At 34.3% G+C, this 16,968-nt stretch overlaps 1 protein-coding gene and 1 non-coding gene across 2 annotated transcripts; one reads left to right on the forward strand and one right to left on the reverse strand.

Annotated features, from left to right (window-relative positions):
* Nucleotides 1–5,707: 5,707 nt before the first annotated feature.
* On the reverse strand, nucleotides 5,708–5,780 carry TRNAK-UUU. Its single transcript has one exon. It is a non-coding gene; the product is annotated as a tRNA-Lys (tRNA).
* A 1,416-nt stretch (nucleotides 5,781–7,196) lies between these two features.
* Nucleotides 7,197–8,817, forward strand: LOC109236722 (probable membrane-associated kinase regulator 4). Its single transcript, XM_019402931.1, has one exon. It carries the CDS (start codon nucleotides 7,312–7,314, stop codon nucleotides 8,608–8,610), a length of 1,299 nt encoding a protein of 432 aa, XP_019258476.1. The 5' UTR covers nucleotides 7,197–7,311; the 3' UTR covers nucleotides 8,611–8,817.
* Nucleotides 8,818–16,968: the final 8,151 nt, after the last annotated feature.

Here is a 16,968-nt window from a genome sequence, read left to right on the forward strand (position 1 = left end):
AGTTGAGGAAGGTTGTCAGTTCGGAGCGTGTCTAGTTTTGAACTTTGTCAGATAAAGTCATGTGAGGAATCTGATGTGGAGTAGTAGCAGCCAGGGGCAGAGCTACAATATTAGCTACAGGTTCGGATAAACCCAGTAAGTTTTCCTTACATTCTGTATTTTCCAAGGATATAAATATTTTATTTAGTAACTAAAACGAGCTATGAATTAAATGACAAATTTAGAATCCATAAATTTCGAATCTTATTTGTTTCATTTCATTTTCAGTCATACCAATAGGGCGTCATGGAAGGGTAGTTTTGTTGTTGTTTGTTAAGGTAATGGCTGAAACGGCACAATTTTTGGACTTCCAAATATAATAGTCAAGATCTTAACCCTTGAAAGAACAAGTAATTTTAGGGTTGGACTGTTAGAATGAAAGGAAATGAATAAGATCTAAATAATGAGTATAACTCTATTTTCTTTTTGATAACTGAGAAATTTCAACGATGGATAATGGGTGGTCCGTCCCTCTACTCTTCTCTATTTAAATACCATATTTTTGTCTGTATCAAGGTTCGGACCCGTATCATGTGCCTAATATACACATCATGTATCGTACTCTTACCACTGGGATACTCTACTTAAAAAAAGATGTGATTCTCTTCTCTTATCTATTTATTTCTATCCTTTCTATCTCTCCAAACAAAACGAGTCCTAAATGTTTCAACTATATTATGCTACTGTCAATAAAGAAACTACGGTTAAACTTGTGCTCGTTCAAATTCATGACCTCTTGGCTATTGTCTTGTCATATTTTAACAGTATTACCTACTACTTGTTTAGTCTCACATATCAACCTACCACACACAAAAACTGATAAAGAGAGAGGAGTTAAAAGGGAATAAAAACAAAGACCTCGAGCATTGGAAGCTATACCATTTTTATATGTTTGAATTCAACATTTCCAAAAATTGGAAAGGCAAGACATTGTACCCTATAGGCTATGGTAGTTATGAGTAGGGTTAGTAGTGTCAAAAGTTGACATCTCAAAAACAGTAAAAAAATAAAAAAAGGTTTTAAAAAGATACCCCCATCACTGCTTTGACCTAGTCAATGAGACAATGAAAAATAGGAGCAGAAAAGAAGAGATCCATAACAGAATTTGTTATTTTTTTTTTTTGAAGGTGCTAAAAACCAAGTGTTGAAGAATGGGCTGTTTCTTTTATATCCACTGCAATATAATTGTTTCTTTAATCAAAGTTTGCTGCATTGGGGTTGTGGGTTTTGCAGACACAGGCCATTATTATTTAATTGTTTGCTCTCTGATTATTAAAGTTATGTTTTTTTTTTTGGACACAAGTGCAAAACACAAATCCAATATAAGACCCTTTGTTCATGCAGCTCAGTGTATAACTTTTGGATAAATTGTCCCACTTTGAAATTGAGAAAAGAATAATAACTATTACTGCCACAATTCTAAGCAAGTCGAATTAGTTATATGAATTTTCACTGTCTGTATCACTCAATTTAAGAGCCCGTTTGGACATAAGAATTTTTACTTTTTTCGAAATTTTTGTACTTTTTTTCGTCGGAGTTTGGTCATAAAATTTTCAATTTTCACTTGAAGATGAATTTGAAATTTTTTGAAAATTTAAAAAACTTCAAAAAGTTGTTTTCCAAAATTTTCACTCAGATCACTCACAAAACTTCAAAAACAACCCAAAATTATATTCATGTCCAAACACAACTCAAATTTTCAAATACCATTTTCACTTGAATTTTTTTTTTTTTTTTGGAATTTTACAATTCTTATGTCCAAACTAGGGGTGTACAAGCCAAACCATCAAGCCAAACCGAACCGACGAACCAAGTCAAACCGAAGAAAAAAACCGACTTGTGGTTTGGTTTGGTTGGTTTGGTGTTGGAAAATAAAAAACCGATCACTCTTGGTTTAGTTTGGCATTAACAAAAAATACATCAAACGGAATCTAAACCAAACCGACGTGATATATAAATAAATTTTAAAAATTTTATACATAAAAAATAATCATTAAAATCTAATTTGTAAGTATTTTCTAAACAATTTTATAGTTTTCAATGTCTTGAGATATTATTTATTTGTGGGCTTGTAAATTCACTATCCACTAAGTAGATTCTATCTACATAACCTAAATATCAAGCCCAAACTAAAACCCAACAAGACAAAAAACAATAAAATAGATTATTCAATATCTTCCCTATGTTCCAATTCCAAAATCAAAGAACCCCAAATATTGGAAACCCTTCCCCCACATCACACGAGCTTCCTGCTTGTCATTTTGCTCACATAATTGGTGATTATTTTAGTGTTGAGGTTTATCAAGTTTACAGTGCTTTGCTTTGTCACATGTTTGTTGTCATTTTTTATTATGGAAGGTCTTGGAATTATGATTTATACGAATAATTGGTATTCCTCATATATTATTAAGAAAAACAGTGATTATGCGGATAATTGGTGATTATTTGATCTCTTTTTCAAGAATAATATAACTAAAAAAGAAAACCGAAAATAAACCGAAAAATCGAGAAAACCGAAAAAATCGACTAAAATCGAAACCGAAAAAACCGAATTTATGTTGGTTTGATTTGATTATGAATTTAGTAAACCGACATAATTGGTTTGATTTTGGTTTAGTAAAAAACCGAACCAAACCGCCTCATGTACACCCCTAGTCCAAACTCCCACTAAGCCTATCTTATAGTAGTTTATTTGGCCAATCTTCTTTTGGCCAAAAGTAATATTTTTCCCAAAGTCAAAGTGTTTGGCGAAACTTTTAGAAGCAAAATCAGTTTTTTTTTTTTCAAATGCATTTTTTAGAAGAAAAAAAAACGCTTAAAAGTACTTTTTAAAAGCTTGACCAAAGATTAATTGTACTCAAAAGTGCTTTTCAAATTGATTAGCCAACCAGAAACTGCTTCTCAGCAATTACTTTTGAGAAAAATACTTTTCAAAATAAGCTTATTTTAGAATCGTGGCCAAACTGGCTACTACAACAATAACAACAACAACATACCAGTATTATACCACATCGTGGGGTCTGGGGAGGGTAGTGTGTACGCAGACCTTACCCTTACCTTGTGAGGATAAAGAGGTTGTTTCCAATAGACCCTCGGCTAAAGATAGTACAAGTACCAAATTAATAAAAATATAGGCAAGAAGGGACAATATCAAAAAGCCATATAAAAGCAGAATAACACAACAAGACAGTAAAGTGATCGGGAAATAAAGAAAATAACGATTAGTCATAAAAACCTACTACCAACAGAAAACGAGACTGCATGTTAATACTAATGTTATGAACACTCTACACTACCTACTCTACTACCCTAATTCTCGACCTCCATACCTTCCTATCAAGGGTCATGTCCTCAGTCAGTTGAAGCAGGCCATGTCTTTCCTAATCACCTCTCCCCACCTTTTATTTGGCCTACCTCTACCTCTCCATAGGCCCTCCAATGTCAACCTCTCACACCTCCTCGCCGGGGCGTCTGTGCTCCTCCTCCTTACATGACCAAACCACTTAACCGCGCTTCCCGCATCTTGTCCTCAATAGAGGCCACCCCCACCTTATCGTGAATAACCTCATTTCTGATCTTATCTAACCTGGTGTGCCCACACATCCATCTCAACATCCTCATCTCTGCTACCTTCATCTTTTGGACATGAGTAATCTTGACTAGCCAACACTCAGCTCCATACAACATCATTGGTCTGACCACCACTTTGTAGAACTTACCCTTATGTTTCGGTGGCACCTTGTTGTCACACAAAACACCGAAAGCGAGTCTCCATTTCATCAATCCCGCCGCAATACGATGTGCGACATCTTCATCAATCTCCCAATCCCCCTGAATAATAGACCCGAGGTACTTAAAACTCCCTCTTTTAGGGATGGCTTGCGAGTCCAGTCTCACCTCCCCTTCCCCTTCTAGAGTATCGCTGCTGAACTTACACTCCAAGTATTCTGTCTTGGTCCCGCTCAACTTGAAACCATTAGATTCCAGGGTCTGCCTCCATACCCCTAATTGCGTGTTCACACCGTCTCGCGTTTCGTCAATCAATACAATATCATCTGCAAATAGCATGCACCACGGCACCTCCCCTTGGATGTGTCGCGTCAGTACGTCCATCACTACAGCAAACAAAAATGGGCTAAGTGTTGACCCCTGATGCAACTCCATCATAATCGAAAAATGGTCCGGGTCCCCCCTCCCCACCGTCCTCACTCGAGTCTTTACTCCATCATACATGTCCTTAATCAACCTAATGTTGGCAACATGAACACCTCTAGTCTCTAAACATCTCCACAAAACCTCCCTCGAAACTTTATCGTACGCCTTTTCTAAGTCGGCGAACACCATATGCAAGTCCTTCTTTCTCTCCCTATACTGCTCCATCAATCTCCTAACAAGGTGGATGGCTTCTGTAGTCGAACGCCCCGACATAAACCCAAATTGGTTCTCGGAAATAGTCACACTCCTTCTCGCCCTTAGCTCTACCGCTCTCTCCCAGAATTCCATAGCATGGCTAAGCAGCTTGATACCCCGATAATTATTGCAATTCTGGATATCACCCTTGTTATTGTATACAGGAACCATCGTGCTCCACTTCCACTCTTCGAGCATCTTCGTCGTTCTAAAAATGACATTAAATAACCTAGTGAGCCACTCCAAGCCCGCCTTGCCCACATTCTTCCAAAACCCCACCGAGATTTCATCCGGCCCGATCGTTTTGCCCATGCTCATCTTACGCATAGCACCCTCAACTTCATCAACTCTAATCCGCCTACATACCCAAAGTCACAACAACTCCCGGAGAGTTCCAAATCACCTAGTACAATGCTCATGTCCCTCTCCTCGTTCAAGAGACTATTGAAGTAGGTCTTCCATCTCCGACGGATAAGCCCCTCATCATGCAAAACTCTACCTTCTTCGTCCTTGATGCACTTCACTTGGTCCAAGTCACGCGCCTTCCTTTCTCGCACCTTGGCTAACCTGAACAATCTCTTATCCCCACCTCGGCCCTCGAGTTCCTTATACAGCCGACTAAAAACTTCAGTCTTTGCAGCCATAACTGCTAGCTTTAGCCTCTTTCTTAGCCAACTTATAATGCTCCCTGTTCGTCCTCTTCTCCTCCTCGTTTACACTTTCCACTAGCTACAGATACGCTGCTTTCTTGGTATCCACTTTTCCTTGGACCTCTCCATTCCACCACCAGACTCCCATGTGACCACCAGAGTAATCCTTTGAGACCCGTAATACCTCTCTCGCGGCTGCCCTAATGCACTGCGCAGTCATGGTCCTATTTATCTAATTTATAAAAATTAGTTTTTCTAGCACTAACATTTTCTATTAGTAATAAAGTTCCAACAAGATTAAAGAATTCCTTAGATATATTTGACCTAAAGTAAATGTACTAATTTGATTTAGCTAAAGTTATAGCTTGTGGAATTACAACTTACATTGTGCTACAACAACTAACCCAGTTTGATCCCAACATGTGGGGTCTGGGCTAAATAACAATAAAACATACGAGATTATAATCTCTTTCTTTTTTTTTTTCTTTCTTTTTTTTGTTTTCCGTTGCATTACCTTTTCATTTTTCTAATACATATTTTTCTCCTCGTTCAAAAATAAAGGCGAAATTGTAGAGCAAATTTCGCTGAAAATGAATAAAAGTTGTGAACGCCGTCTGTGGGAATCGAACCCACGACCACATGGTTAAAAGCCATGCGCTCTACCAGCTGAGCTAAGACGGCTTGTTGACTCATTTAATTAAGTACACCAAGTGGATAATTTATAGCATTTGAGTTAGACTAGTGTCACTTACTGAAGTTCAGTATTTGCAAATACTAAAACGATTTAAAGGTTCACCAATTTCATATAGTGGATATATTTTTTTGCTTTTTATTTGACTTATATTTTATTTAAGCTTTTTGGTGCAAGTATTTCTTGTCTAGCATTTTTAATTTGTCTATTTTTGAGTTGTTTGAACATAGAATTCATTGAAACTTAAAAAGAATGAGTTTTGAAGATGAGATAAAAATAATTTTTAAAAATTAAAATTGTGTCTGAACATGCATTTTACTTGAAAAGAATTTGAAGTTTTATGAGTAAACAACTTCAAAAACTACTCTAGAATTATTTTTGGGAAATGAAAATTTTGTTTTCAAAATCTGCCAAAAATTAGTTAAATTCTATAAACAAACAAATATTTAAAAATAAATTTGAAAAAAAATTCCCAAATTTTATGGCTGAACAAGAACTTAAGTAGTAGTATTTTTTTTAACATTTGGTCACTGATAATAAAGCAAAAAAAAAAAAAAAAAAATTCAAGTAGTATTTGTTCCTTGTGAATAAGTAGCAATTTGACCATAGAGTAGATGAAGTGAACCAAACAGTCATAGTATGGAACATAGATAGAAAAAATAACCAAATAAATAAAAGAAGTCAAATAAACTTTTTTCCCTTTTTCTTTGGGAAAGGGAGTGGGGCAATTGTTTTATTTGGATGTATTATCAGATTCAGAGGCGTTCAAAAGTCTTTTTTCCCCTCTAATTTTAATGAAAATAACACTTCAGATATTTTTGCTTAAGCTTCGGCGAGCAGAATTATTCGATACCTATATTATAACAAATATTCGATAAGATAGTCGAGATACACAAAAGCTGATCTGAACATTGCTAGGAAAAAAGAAAGACGAATTAACCTAAATAGTCGTCCACCCAACTGTTTAAACTAAAATAGCCGATGGAGATATAATATATGCATAATTTATGTATTATATATGTATAATTACGTATAATCAATGTATAAATTATGTATATGGCTAGAAAAAATAAATAATAAATATGCCTGACTATTTATGTAAAGATCCAAAAAAAAAAAGGCAGCTCGGTGCACAAAGCATCTCGTGTTCATGCATGGTCTGGGGAAGGGCCGCACCCAAACGGGATGTGATGTAGGCAGCTACCCTGATGCAAGCATCAATGATGATCTACGGCTCGAACCTTTGACCTATAAGACATATGGAGACAACTTGACTGTGGCTGATTCCATGGCTCGATCCAAACATTACTGTTACTTAAAAAAAAAGATAGAAAAGTTTCTGACATTTTCTACATTTTTATAAGCTTTAATGTCTTGGCATCATCTCCACTTTAAAGAACCTCTGCTCTCTTCCCTTAACATTTTGCTCAGCTCCCCATAAGCATCTTCACACACACACACACACTCAGAAAACAGTGAAAAAAAATAAGAGACTGAGACTCCTGTCTTTTGCTTACATAAATGGCCACAAATCCTCCTCCATTTTCATCATCTAAAATCAAGAATGTAGATGAAGAAGACTACATAGATATGGAAGTTAGTTCTTGTACAAGTTCTTCTCCACAAAGTAGAGATTTTGAGTTTCAAATGTCTTCTATTTCTATTGACAAAGAAATTACCACAACTTCACCAGCTGATGAACTTTTCTATAGAGGCAAACTCCTCCCTCTTCATCTCCCTCCAAGGTTAGAAATGGTCCAAAAACTTCTTCATACCTCAAACTTAGAAACTTTTCAAGAAGAAGAAAGATTTAGCATTAATTCCAAGAATTTGATTAATGCTTACAATAAAGCCTTTTGGTCCGATCCTTCCGCGGATCCCACGAATAACGGGAGCTTAGTGCACCGAACTACTAGTTCTACTGCACCTTGTACTAATACTAGTACCCCATTTGAGTCATGCAATGTTTCTCCCTTAGAATCTTGTACGGTGAGTTGTGAGTCCGACCTTTCTCTGGACCTCACTCATAACAGGAGCTTAGTGCATCGAGCTACTAGTTCTACTGCACCTTGTACTAATACTAGTACCCCATTTGAGTCATGCAATATTTCTCCCTCAGAATCTTGTAGAGTAAGTTGTGAACTTAATCCAGATGAGTATTTCTTTGAATGGTCAACTGAATTTAGTACTTTCATTAATGACCATCCAAAGAAAACTTGGTCCAAGAAACTTAAGTTAGTTAAACAATCTTTAATTAGTCAAAAGATTAAGGCTTCAAAAGCATATCTTAATCTTAAATCTTTGTTTAACAAGTCTGCTTGTTCAGATGAAACTGATCAACAAGTTTTTAGTACTAAAGATTGTGAAAATAAGTATATTAAAGTATCTAAGAAAACCCCATTTGGCCATATTGGAAAATGTACACAACCAACATTAGCTAATATGATAAGAAATATTGAGAAAGAAGGGGTTGAAGATAATGTGAATAGTCATAGAAAATCATTTTCAGCAGTAATTAAAAGACATTCTCCAACTAAATGTTTGTCTTCTTCTTCATCTAATGGTTCTTCTTCTTCATCTTCATCATCTTTTTCATTGAATTCTAATGGTTTTTATGAGTTGAATTTACTAAAGAGAAGTAGTAGTGCTAATACAGAAATTCATGAGGGTTCAATTGAGGCAGCTATTGCTCATTGTAAGAAATCTCAAGAGGTTTGTAATCCAAAGAGGAGAATGATTGAAGGAGGAATTAATTCAATGTCAATTTCCAAGATTCCAACAAGTGAGATTCAAGAAAGACCAGATCTTTGCAGATTTTGAATAAGTTTTTCTTCTTTTTCTTTTTTTGTTACTTTTAAAGGATACTATAAAATTCCTCAAAAAGAAAAAAAAAGAAAGTTTTGGAGAGGAATTGAGTCTGTAAAACTGGTTTCTTGCTTGATTTTGCAGATTATATGTAATTAATTCATTGTTTTTATTGTGTATAATTCCATGAGTTAATGTAATGTTTTCTTATTTTGATCTCCCTAATCTTGAATTATATTGAATTGTGTGATTGCATCATCTAAAAGCTTAAACGCTTTATATAAATATTTTTATTTACTTTATTAATTATATCTTTAACATGTCCTCTCGTTGATATTATATTGATTTTTATAATCGTCTTAATTAAGAACTTAAGCTACTAGGGAAAACATATTTTTTTTTATTTAATTATGTTTTCAACGGAGGGGAGCCTTCGAACAGTTAAGTTGTTTCCGTGTGACCTATAGGTCACGGGTTCGAGTCGTGAAAGTAACCATCAATACTTGTATTATGGTAGGCTATCTATATCACACCCCCTTGGGGTACATACTTTCGTCGGATCCTGCCTAAATGCAGGATGCTTTGTACACCGGGTCGCCCTTTTCCAATTATGTTTTCAACAAATTTTTGATAGTTTCATTCAATTTTGTTATTAGTTGGTCATATACATTCATACTTTAAGGATGAGTGAGAATTTTAGACAAGAAGAAAAGTAGGAAATGGACCTTTTCACTAATTTAGATGATGACAACCTTTCTATAAAACCAACAAAGGTTGTGGTTGAATGATAAGTATTCTTTTATACTTAATCAGAGGTTTCGGGTTCGAGCCCTGAGTATAGAGTCGCCTTTGTTGGCAGCGTTTTTACCTCCCCAATGTGAGACTTTGCAAATTAATTCGAATTTAATTGAACCCCAATACGGATACCGAATACCGAATGAGAACCAAAAAAAAATTTTTATAAGAAGTGATAAACTTTCTAGTAGAAAAGGGTACTATAGAAACTACATCTTTTTAGTAGACAGTGGGCTTTTTACAAACAGACTTTTTCCTCAACTAGATTCTGCTCCACTTTTTCTCACGGTTTATTAATCATTCAAGTGCTATGGACTCTGTCAATTTATATTGTACTACTATTATACAATTTAGTATAGAAGTGAGGAATCTCTCTGCTTTTACTAAAGGTAAAGTGAAAGCTGTTATTTTTCTTTTTACAATATAAAAGTTTTGTTCAGAGTATTATCAAAAAGTATTTAAGTCCTTTACAGAAAATTTTGTAAAAGACTGAGTGAAAAAAGTAATTTAAAGAATTATCGTGCAAAGGAAAAAAGCTAAGAGAGAAAGTGATGTGTGGTCTAACAAAAAGGCTTGTAATTCCCTCTTCCCGTCTCTCTATGTATATTAAAAAAAGGTTTAAACAATGAATAAAAGGACAGTTCAGTATACGAAGTATTTAGTGTTCACGCAAGGTCCGAGGAAAGACCATACCCCAGGAGAGTTTGATGTAGGCGGTTACCTTGATATAAACATCAGTGGCTGATTTACGGGTCGAATCCGTAACCTATAAATCACACGAAAATAATGTTATCGTTATTGCAAGGCTAAAACAACTAATAGGCTTATGAAAATAATTCTCCAACTTAACTTCAAATAGTGTATTAGGTTCACTTTCATGAGCTAATGCAAAATTTATCTTTTTGGTTATGATATGGAGATTAACATAATGTACATTGATTCTCTTTCATTATTTAGAGTTAAATCTAGATCAGATAAAGAATCTATAAGCATTGTATTTCCTTGAAATACTTTACTCATATTTGAAGTTTACACCAATCAAATGAATATATTATGTGCATCTTTACATTGATTGATTATATCGCTATATCATAATTAATTAATACATTCACTCTATATTTGTCACATAACAATGATAAATTAATATGATCCGCCGTAAATGGTGCTTTTGGGAACTTTTTATCGATAGGATGCTACGATATGTTGAGTATAACATACTCCTTATTTTTCATTTTATACGACACTCTTTTTTTTTTAGTTTATTTTAAAAAGAGTAACACATTTTTATATTTAAAAAATAATAATATCATAACATATTTAAAATTATAAATTCTAAAAATACCTTTATTATTTATCAAAAGTCCTTTAATTTTTTTCTTCTTTATTTAAATATCGTCATATAAAATAAAACGTAAAAAAAAATAAAACAATATAGTATGTCAACAAGCATGCAGGGGCCACTTGATAATGACAAAGATAATCCTAAAGATCTTCATAATTTCATGCTTAAGTCTCCACTGACTTGACTATCTGTGACACTTAAAATTAAGGTTGATTATGTAGCAAGGCTATTTGATAGGTACAAAACATCCTTGAGATATGCACATTTTAAGATGCCCATCATTACAAAGCCTTTTTCACTACCATTTTTATTATTATATGTCATAGACAATTACCTTTGGGCATCATCATTTCATATGTGAGCATCCCCACAAGTTCCTTATGGATTAGAATTATTAGTAAAAAAGGCGGTTCAGTGCATTAAGCTTTCAGTATGCATGATGTTTAGGAAGGACGAATTAAACTAGTCTATTGTACGCAATCTAATCTTATTATTTCTTTAAAAAGGCTATTTTCACGACTTAAATTCATGACCTCCTAATCACACGACAACAGCCTTAGCGTTGTGACTCCCTTCGATACATTAAGCTCTCGCTATACACGGGGTCTGAGAAAGAACGGATTCAGAATTTTAATTCTATGGATATAGGACTCAAATTCTAGTTGTTATGGGTTCATAATTCAATATTTTCAGCAATTTTAATGGGTTTTACAAATATAAATTCAGGTCTAGACTAAAAGTAATGGGTTCATTTGAACCCACACCTAGGCTACTAGATACGCCCCTAGACGGATCACATTGGATCTACTGTATGCAGCTTTATTTTACATTTTTGTAAGAGGTTATTTTTGCAACTTGAACCCGTAACCTCCTAATCAAACGATGGCAACTCTTACTGTTGCGCCAAAATTGGGGGCAGAGACACAAGCCGACCTACGGGTTCGACCGAACCGATGGTAGAAGCTCAGATGAACTTTCATGTACAAACAAATTCACAATATTACAGGTGCTGTGTTCCTAATTATTTTTTATATTGAGATATCAATACTTTAGGAAAGCGTTTTAATAGGTCTAGAAATAACAAGTATCACATAGAAGCAAACAAAATGTCAATAAATACTTCCGGGATTAATATTAATCATCCTTATCAATAGTTAGGTTCTCAATTCCAAGCAAATTAGGACTGGTTATTTGAATTATTATTTTTCATGTCGCTTTATATAAATTTGTCTCAGTCTAATATTGTAAAATTTAAATTTCTCTAACTCTAGAAGTTTTGTATGTTTTCTAGTGGCATATAATTAAGTTTATGATAAAACTAAAAGACTCTTAGTGAAAATTGAACCTAAAGTAATCTCAATTTGTTTGTATCACCCGTATATATCTTCTTTTTTTTTTTTTCCATTTCGTCCTATTTTTTATGAAATCTACATGAATTTTAAGAATTGTAAGTTTTTTAGACAACTTCCTTCTGACAATAATAGTCGTTCCAATTTTTTATCCATTCTTGGAGTTCTAGAGATTGGAAAACAGCATCATATATAGCATTAATTTATTACTTGGTAAGGATACTCTTAACTGTGTGAGACTTTTTGGGTAAAACCGTGTAGGCTTGGCCCAAAACGAATAATATCATATCATATTAAGAGTATTTTTAGCGAAAATAGCACGGGCTAGCTAGTTTTCGGACTGCTAATTGAAAATAGCCAGCGTTTGCAAAGTCATTAAAAATAACCACTATTTTGCTGAAAGACGGAAAGTTCTGGATTATGGAGCTCCTATAAACTTCCAGCATATTATGTTGGAACTCCAGCACATGGCAAGTTCCAACATAATATGCTGGATTATGGAGTTCCTGCGTATATACTTCCAGCATATTATGAAATTCCAGCACATTAGGTTGGAATCTCATATGTAAAAAATTTAAACTCCAGGATCAGCATATTATGCTGGAATTGTTTCGGATGTTTAAGGGTCTTTTGTTCAAATTTTATCTTTACCTGAAACAACGACTAAATTTTGATTACTTTTGAAATTGTGGCTATTTTTCAAATTGTAAATCTGGCTATTTCTGATTCCCCATATTTTTTAGGCCGTTTTACCCCCAACAACAATGTCTATGTACAATCATATTTTGTTGGTCACTAAATCTCAAAGAAGAAATTCTGAACGTTAATTGAGAATCAGTTGGACCCTTTTGTTCTGTGTTTTATTGTTTGTGTTCATTCTCTTTCAAAAGTTTTGAACTCCTTTAGTGCTGGAAGAACAGTTGAATTATGATCCTGGACAGTGATATTTCTTGCAGGAATAAAAAAAGAAAAAAAAATATATGTGCATGTATCTAAATTTAAAAGGGATATCAGCAGCTTCAAATATAGTTCAGTAGTGGAGTATGTGGTGTAATGTCTACATTTTGGGATGTTTTCTTGAGGATAATATTTGCAATAACATTATCTAAAAACTAGACGTTCATCTTCTGGTACTTCATTATAACGTGGACAATATTGAGTCATGCAATTTAATCTTTTAGTAATTAGTATACTACAGCTCAAGGATGATATTATTGGGAAAAAAAATAGCCAGATCTACAACTCGTAATTGAAAAATAGCCACAGTTTCAAAAGTAATCGAAATTTAGCCACTTTTTCATGTAAAGATAATTTGAACAAAAACACCCTTAAAATCCGAAAATATTCCAGCATAATATACTGGAGTACGAATTTATTACATATGAGCTTCCAGCATAATGCGCTGGAATTTCATAATGTGCTGGATTTCTAACATAATATGCGGGAAGTTTATATGCAAGAGCTCCATAATCCAGCATATTATGCTGTAACTTTCCGAGTGCCGGAAGTTTATACGCGGGTATTATACTGGAACTTTCCGTATTTCAGTCAAATAGTGACTATTTTTCAATGACTTTGTAAAAGCTAATTATTTTTCGATTACCACTGGCTAGCCCGTGCTATTTTCACTATATAATTAGATTGTGTACTCAAGTCCAAAAGTTACCAATCTTGGAAATTAGAAGAAGTTTGATGTGGAAAAATGTCAATCACAAAATTTATGTCATGTCAATATTATATCTCATGCTCCTTACACCCAAGCAATTGAAACCAAAACTGGAGACAAGGGAAAAGAAGTTAGTATATGAGACAATATATAGAGATTGGTTGTGATTGCAATTTGCAAACCATGTGACAATAGCTTTTGGTATTTGTTTGGGAGCTTTTGGCTCTTTCAGTTCAGTCTCATTTCAATTTCCTCTACCCACCAAATTTACCTTTTCACTAAAATAAAGGTAAGGAAATGTGGTTGAGTGCATTTGAGGAAGGTCTGAATCTTTGCGTCAAGAAATTCATGTCCCTATAGAATAAATTTACATTATGGACTTACCTATAGAATAAATAGATATTATTTATTAATTAAAAAAAATTTAAGCATATATAACAAAATAATAAGCATATTAAAAATAATTAATTAGAATAATTTATTAGTAATAATAATTTTAATATTAACAATAAAAATTTAAAATTTTATTTACACAATTCAGAATGAAAGAAAATAAAGGTTGTAAAATATATATTGCATGCACGTAATATAAAAATAATTATTTAAATAAAGGTATTTTTCTAATATACATTATATATTTTTAAAAATTATGCTCAATTATATTATATATATTTCATGCACGACATAACATAGCATATTTTACCCTATACAGATAGTCCCCCTGCTTTCCGGTCATGTAACTTTATGTCGTCGGAAAGTTGGTAGAAACATAATAATATAATGAGCATAATTTTCTATAATATATACTCCCTCCATTTCATATTAGATGATGTATTTTCCTTTTTAGTCTGTTCCAAAACAAATGACACATTTCTAAATTTGGAAATAATTCAACTTTAAACTCTTCATCTTACCCATTTACCATTAACGAGAAGTTTTTATAGCCACACAAATGTCATGGCCCCAAAAACCTTTTACCTCTTAAGCTTTTAAGACCACAAGTTTCAAAAGTCTTCTTCTTTTTTCTTAAACTCCGTGCCGAGTCAAACTACCTCATCTAATATGAAACGGAGGGAGTAATGATTATAAAAATACCTTTACATAAATAATTATTTTTATATTACGTGCCTGGAATATATATTTTACAACCTTTATTTTCGTTCATTCTGAATTATAAATAAATTTTTGAATTTTTGTTGTTAATACTAAAAAGTTTTTAAAAAAATTATTAAAAGATAAATGTTTATAATTTAGAGGGCAAAATAGGTATTTGACAATCCAAAATTTGAAAAATCTAGTTGAATGACCTTTTGAGTGCAATTGGCATAGTTTGGTGACTTTGTTGTTACAAACGATAGAAAAGTGACTTTAGGAGATAATTTGGGATAATTGAGTGGCCATTTGAGTAATTGACTCATCTTTCATGCTCTTCTTCGCTTGAGGACTATATGTCACAGGTTCAAGCTGTGGAAGTAACCACTACTTCTTGCATTAGGTTAGGCTGTCTATATTACATCCTTTAGGTGCGGCAATTTCCTGAACCCTGCATGAATACGAGATACTTTGTGCACCAGGTTGCCTTTTTCACACTTTAACCAAAGATAGATCTTATAAGGAGAACTCTCGCCATTTACTTTAAGTCCTGATCTTCGTCTGGATTACCCTTTGCTGTTCAAACAATGCCTAAATATAAAAGTTGTAATATACAAGTCAGAAGGGTAAGGACATGGGTGTACAAGGGATGTATTGCTTTAGCCTTTAGGCCTACACCTAAAAAGATGAAAACATTTGCACACTGAAGTAGAGATAATGTTTCCATGAATACTAAAGGTTGAGTCAGTTGCTGTCGAAACTCTGATTCTCATGCCAAAATATGGCAAATGATAATTGATGCCAAAGATTCTAAGAGATTGCACTTTTAACACTATGCGTCTACAATTGTCAAGAGACACATACCGATGATAAAAACATGACCGTTAAATTAAGAATGGGAATTTAAAGTTTCAGGTAGACAGAAAGAATCCAACTTAATTATGTATTAATGATATGTCAAGTGAATCCAAGATGATTGGGAGATTGATGATGATGTCGCATATCGTATCGGAGCCGGTGTTTTATGTGATGAGAATGTGCCACAAGACTGTCACGATCCAAAACATAGCCTGTCGTGATGACGCCTGACGTGGTACTAGGCAAGCCGACGTTTCAAAATATTTTTCAATACTTTTAAATGAAAAATGAGCTAAAACAGTTTAGTTAATTAAAGCTCTCGTAAACTGGATAGATAATCAAAATTCAACATGGGAGTTCCCAAAATCACGGTGTCACTAAGCACATGAGCGTCTATACAACACAATATATTGTCTATGAAAACTGAAACTAAATACATAAAGATGAAAGATAGGGAAGGAGAGTCAAGGTCCGCGAACGCCGGGCAACTACCTTAGAATCTCCAAACGAGCAAGCTGCGCAGAGAATCAACACCCATCGTATCCAGACACACCTGGATCTGCACACGTAGTGCAGGATGTAGCGTAAATATAACCAACTCAGTAAGTAACAAGACTAAATAATGGACTAAAAGTGGTGACGAGCTTCACAGATATAGTTCAATTACAGAAATTACAACATAGGAAGATAAGCATGCTTCCAAGTTCGACATTAAGGCCAAGACAGTTAATTCATGTCAAGTTCAGTTGAAACAGGATATAATATCTCTCAAAAATTTGCATGACAGTGATATATGCAAGTCGAAGCACAACAGTAATGAAATCAAGTGCATAATCTCAGAGCAATAGTCACTCAGTCCTCCCATTCACTCCAACCTCACAGTCACTCATTCCTCACAGTCACTCAATTCTCCCAATCACTCGGCACTCGCGCTCAGCACTCGCACTCGGCACTCGCACTCAGTAGGTACCTACGCTCACTGGGGGTGTGTACAGACTCAGGAGGGGCTCCTTCAACCCAAGCACTATAACAAGCCAATCATGGCATAAATCAATGAAACATGCTGCGGTGCGCAGCCCGATCCCATAAATATCCTTACAATCAGGCCCTCAGCCTCACACAGTCATCAATCTCTCCATTCTCTCGGACTCTCAGTAAGCATGATGATCATCCCAAACAACGACGATATAATGTATCAATAAAGAACAACAGAGACTGAGATAGAATATGCAAGTAAAACTGTGACTGAGTACCAGTTAGCAATTTAACAA

The sequence above is a fragment of the Nicotiana attenuata genome, unplaced genomic scaffold (genome assembly GCF_001879085.1).
Source record: "Nicotiana attenuata strain UT unplaced genomic scaffold, NIATTr2, whole genome shotgun sequence".
In the NCBI taxonomy this organism is placed as follows: Eukaryota; Viridiplantae; Streptophyta; class Magnoliopsida; order Solanales; family Solanaceae; genus Nicotiana; species Nicotiana attenuata.

Excerpts from the sequence above, each read along its gene's own strand:
- LOC109236722 (XM_019402931.1), top strand. The coding sequence starts at position 7,312 with ATGGCCACAAATCCTCCTCCATTTTCATCATCTAAAATCAAGAATGTA.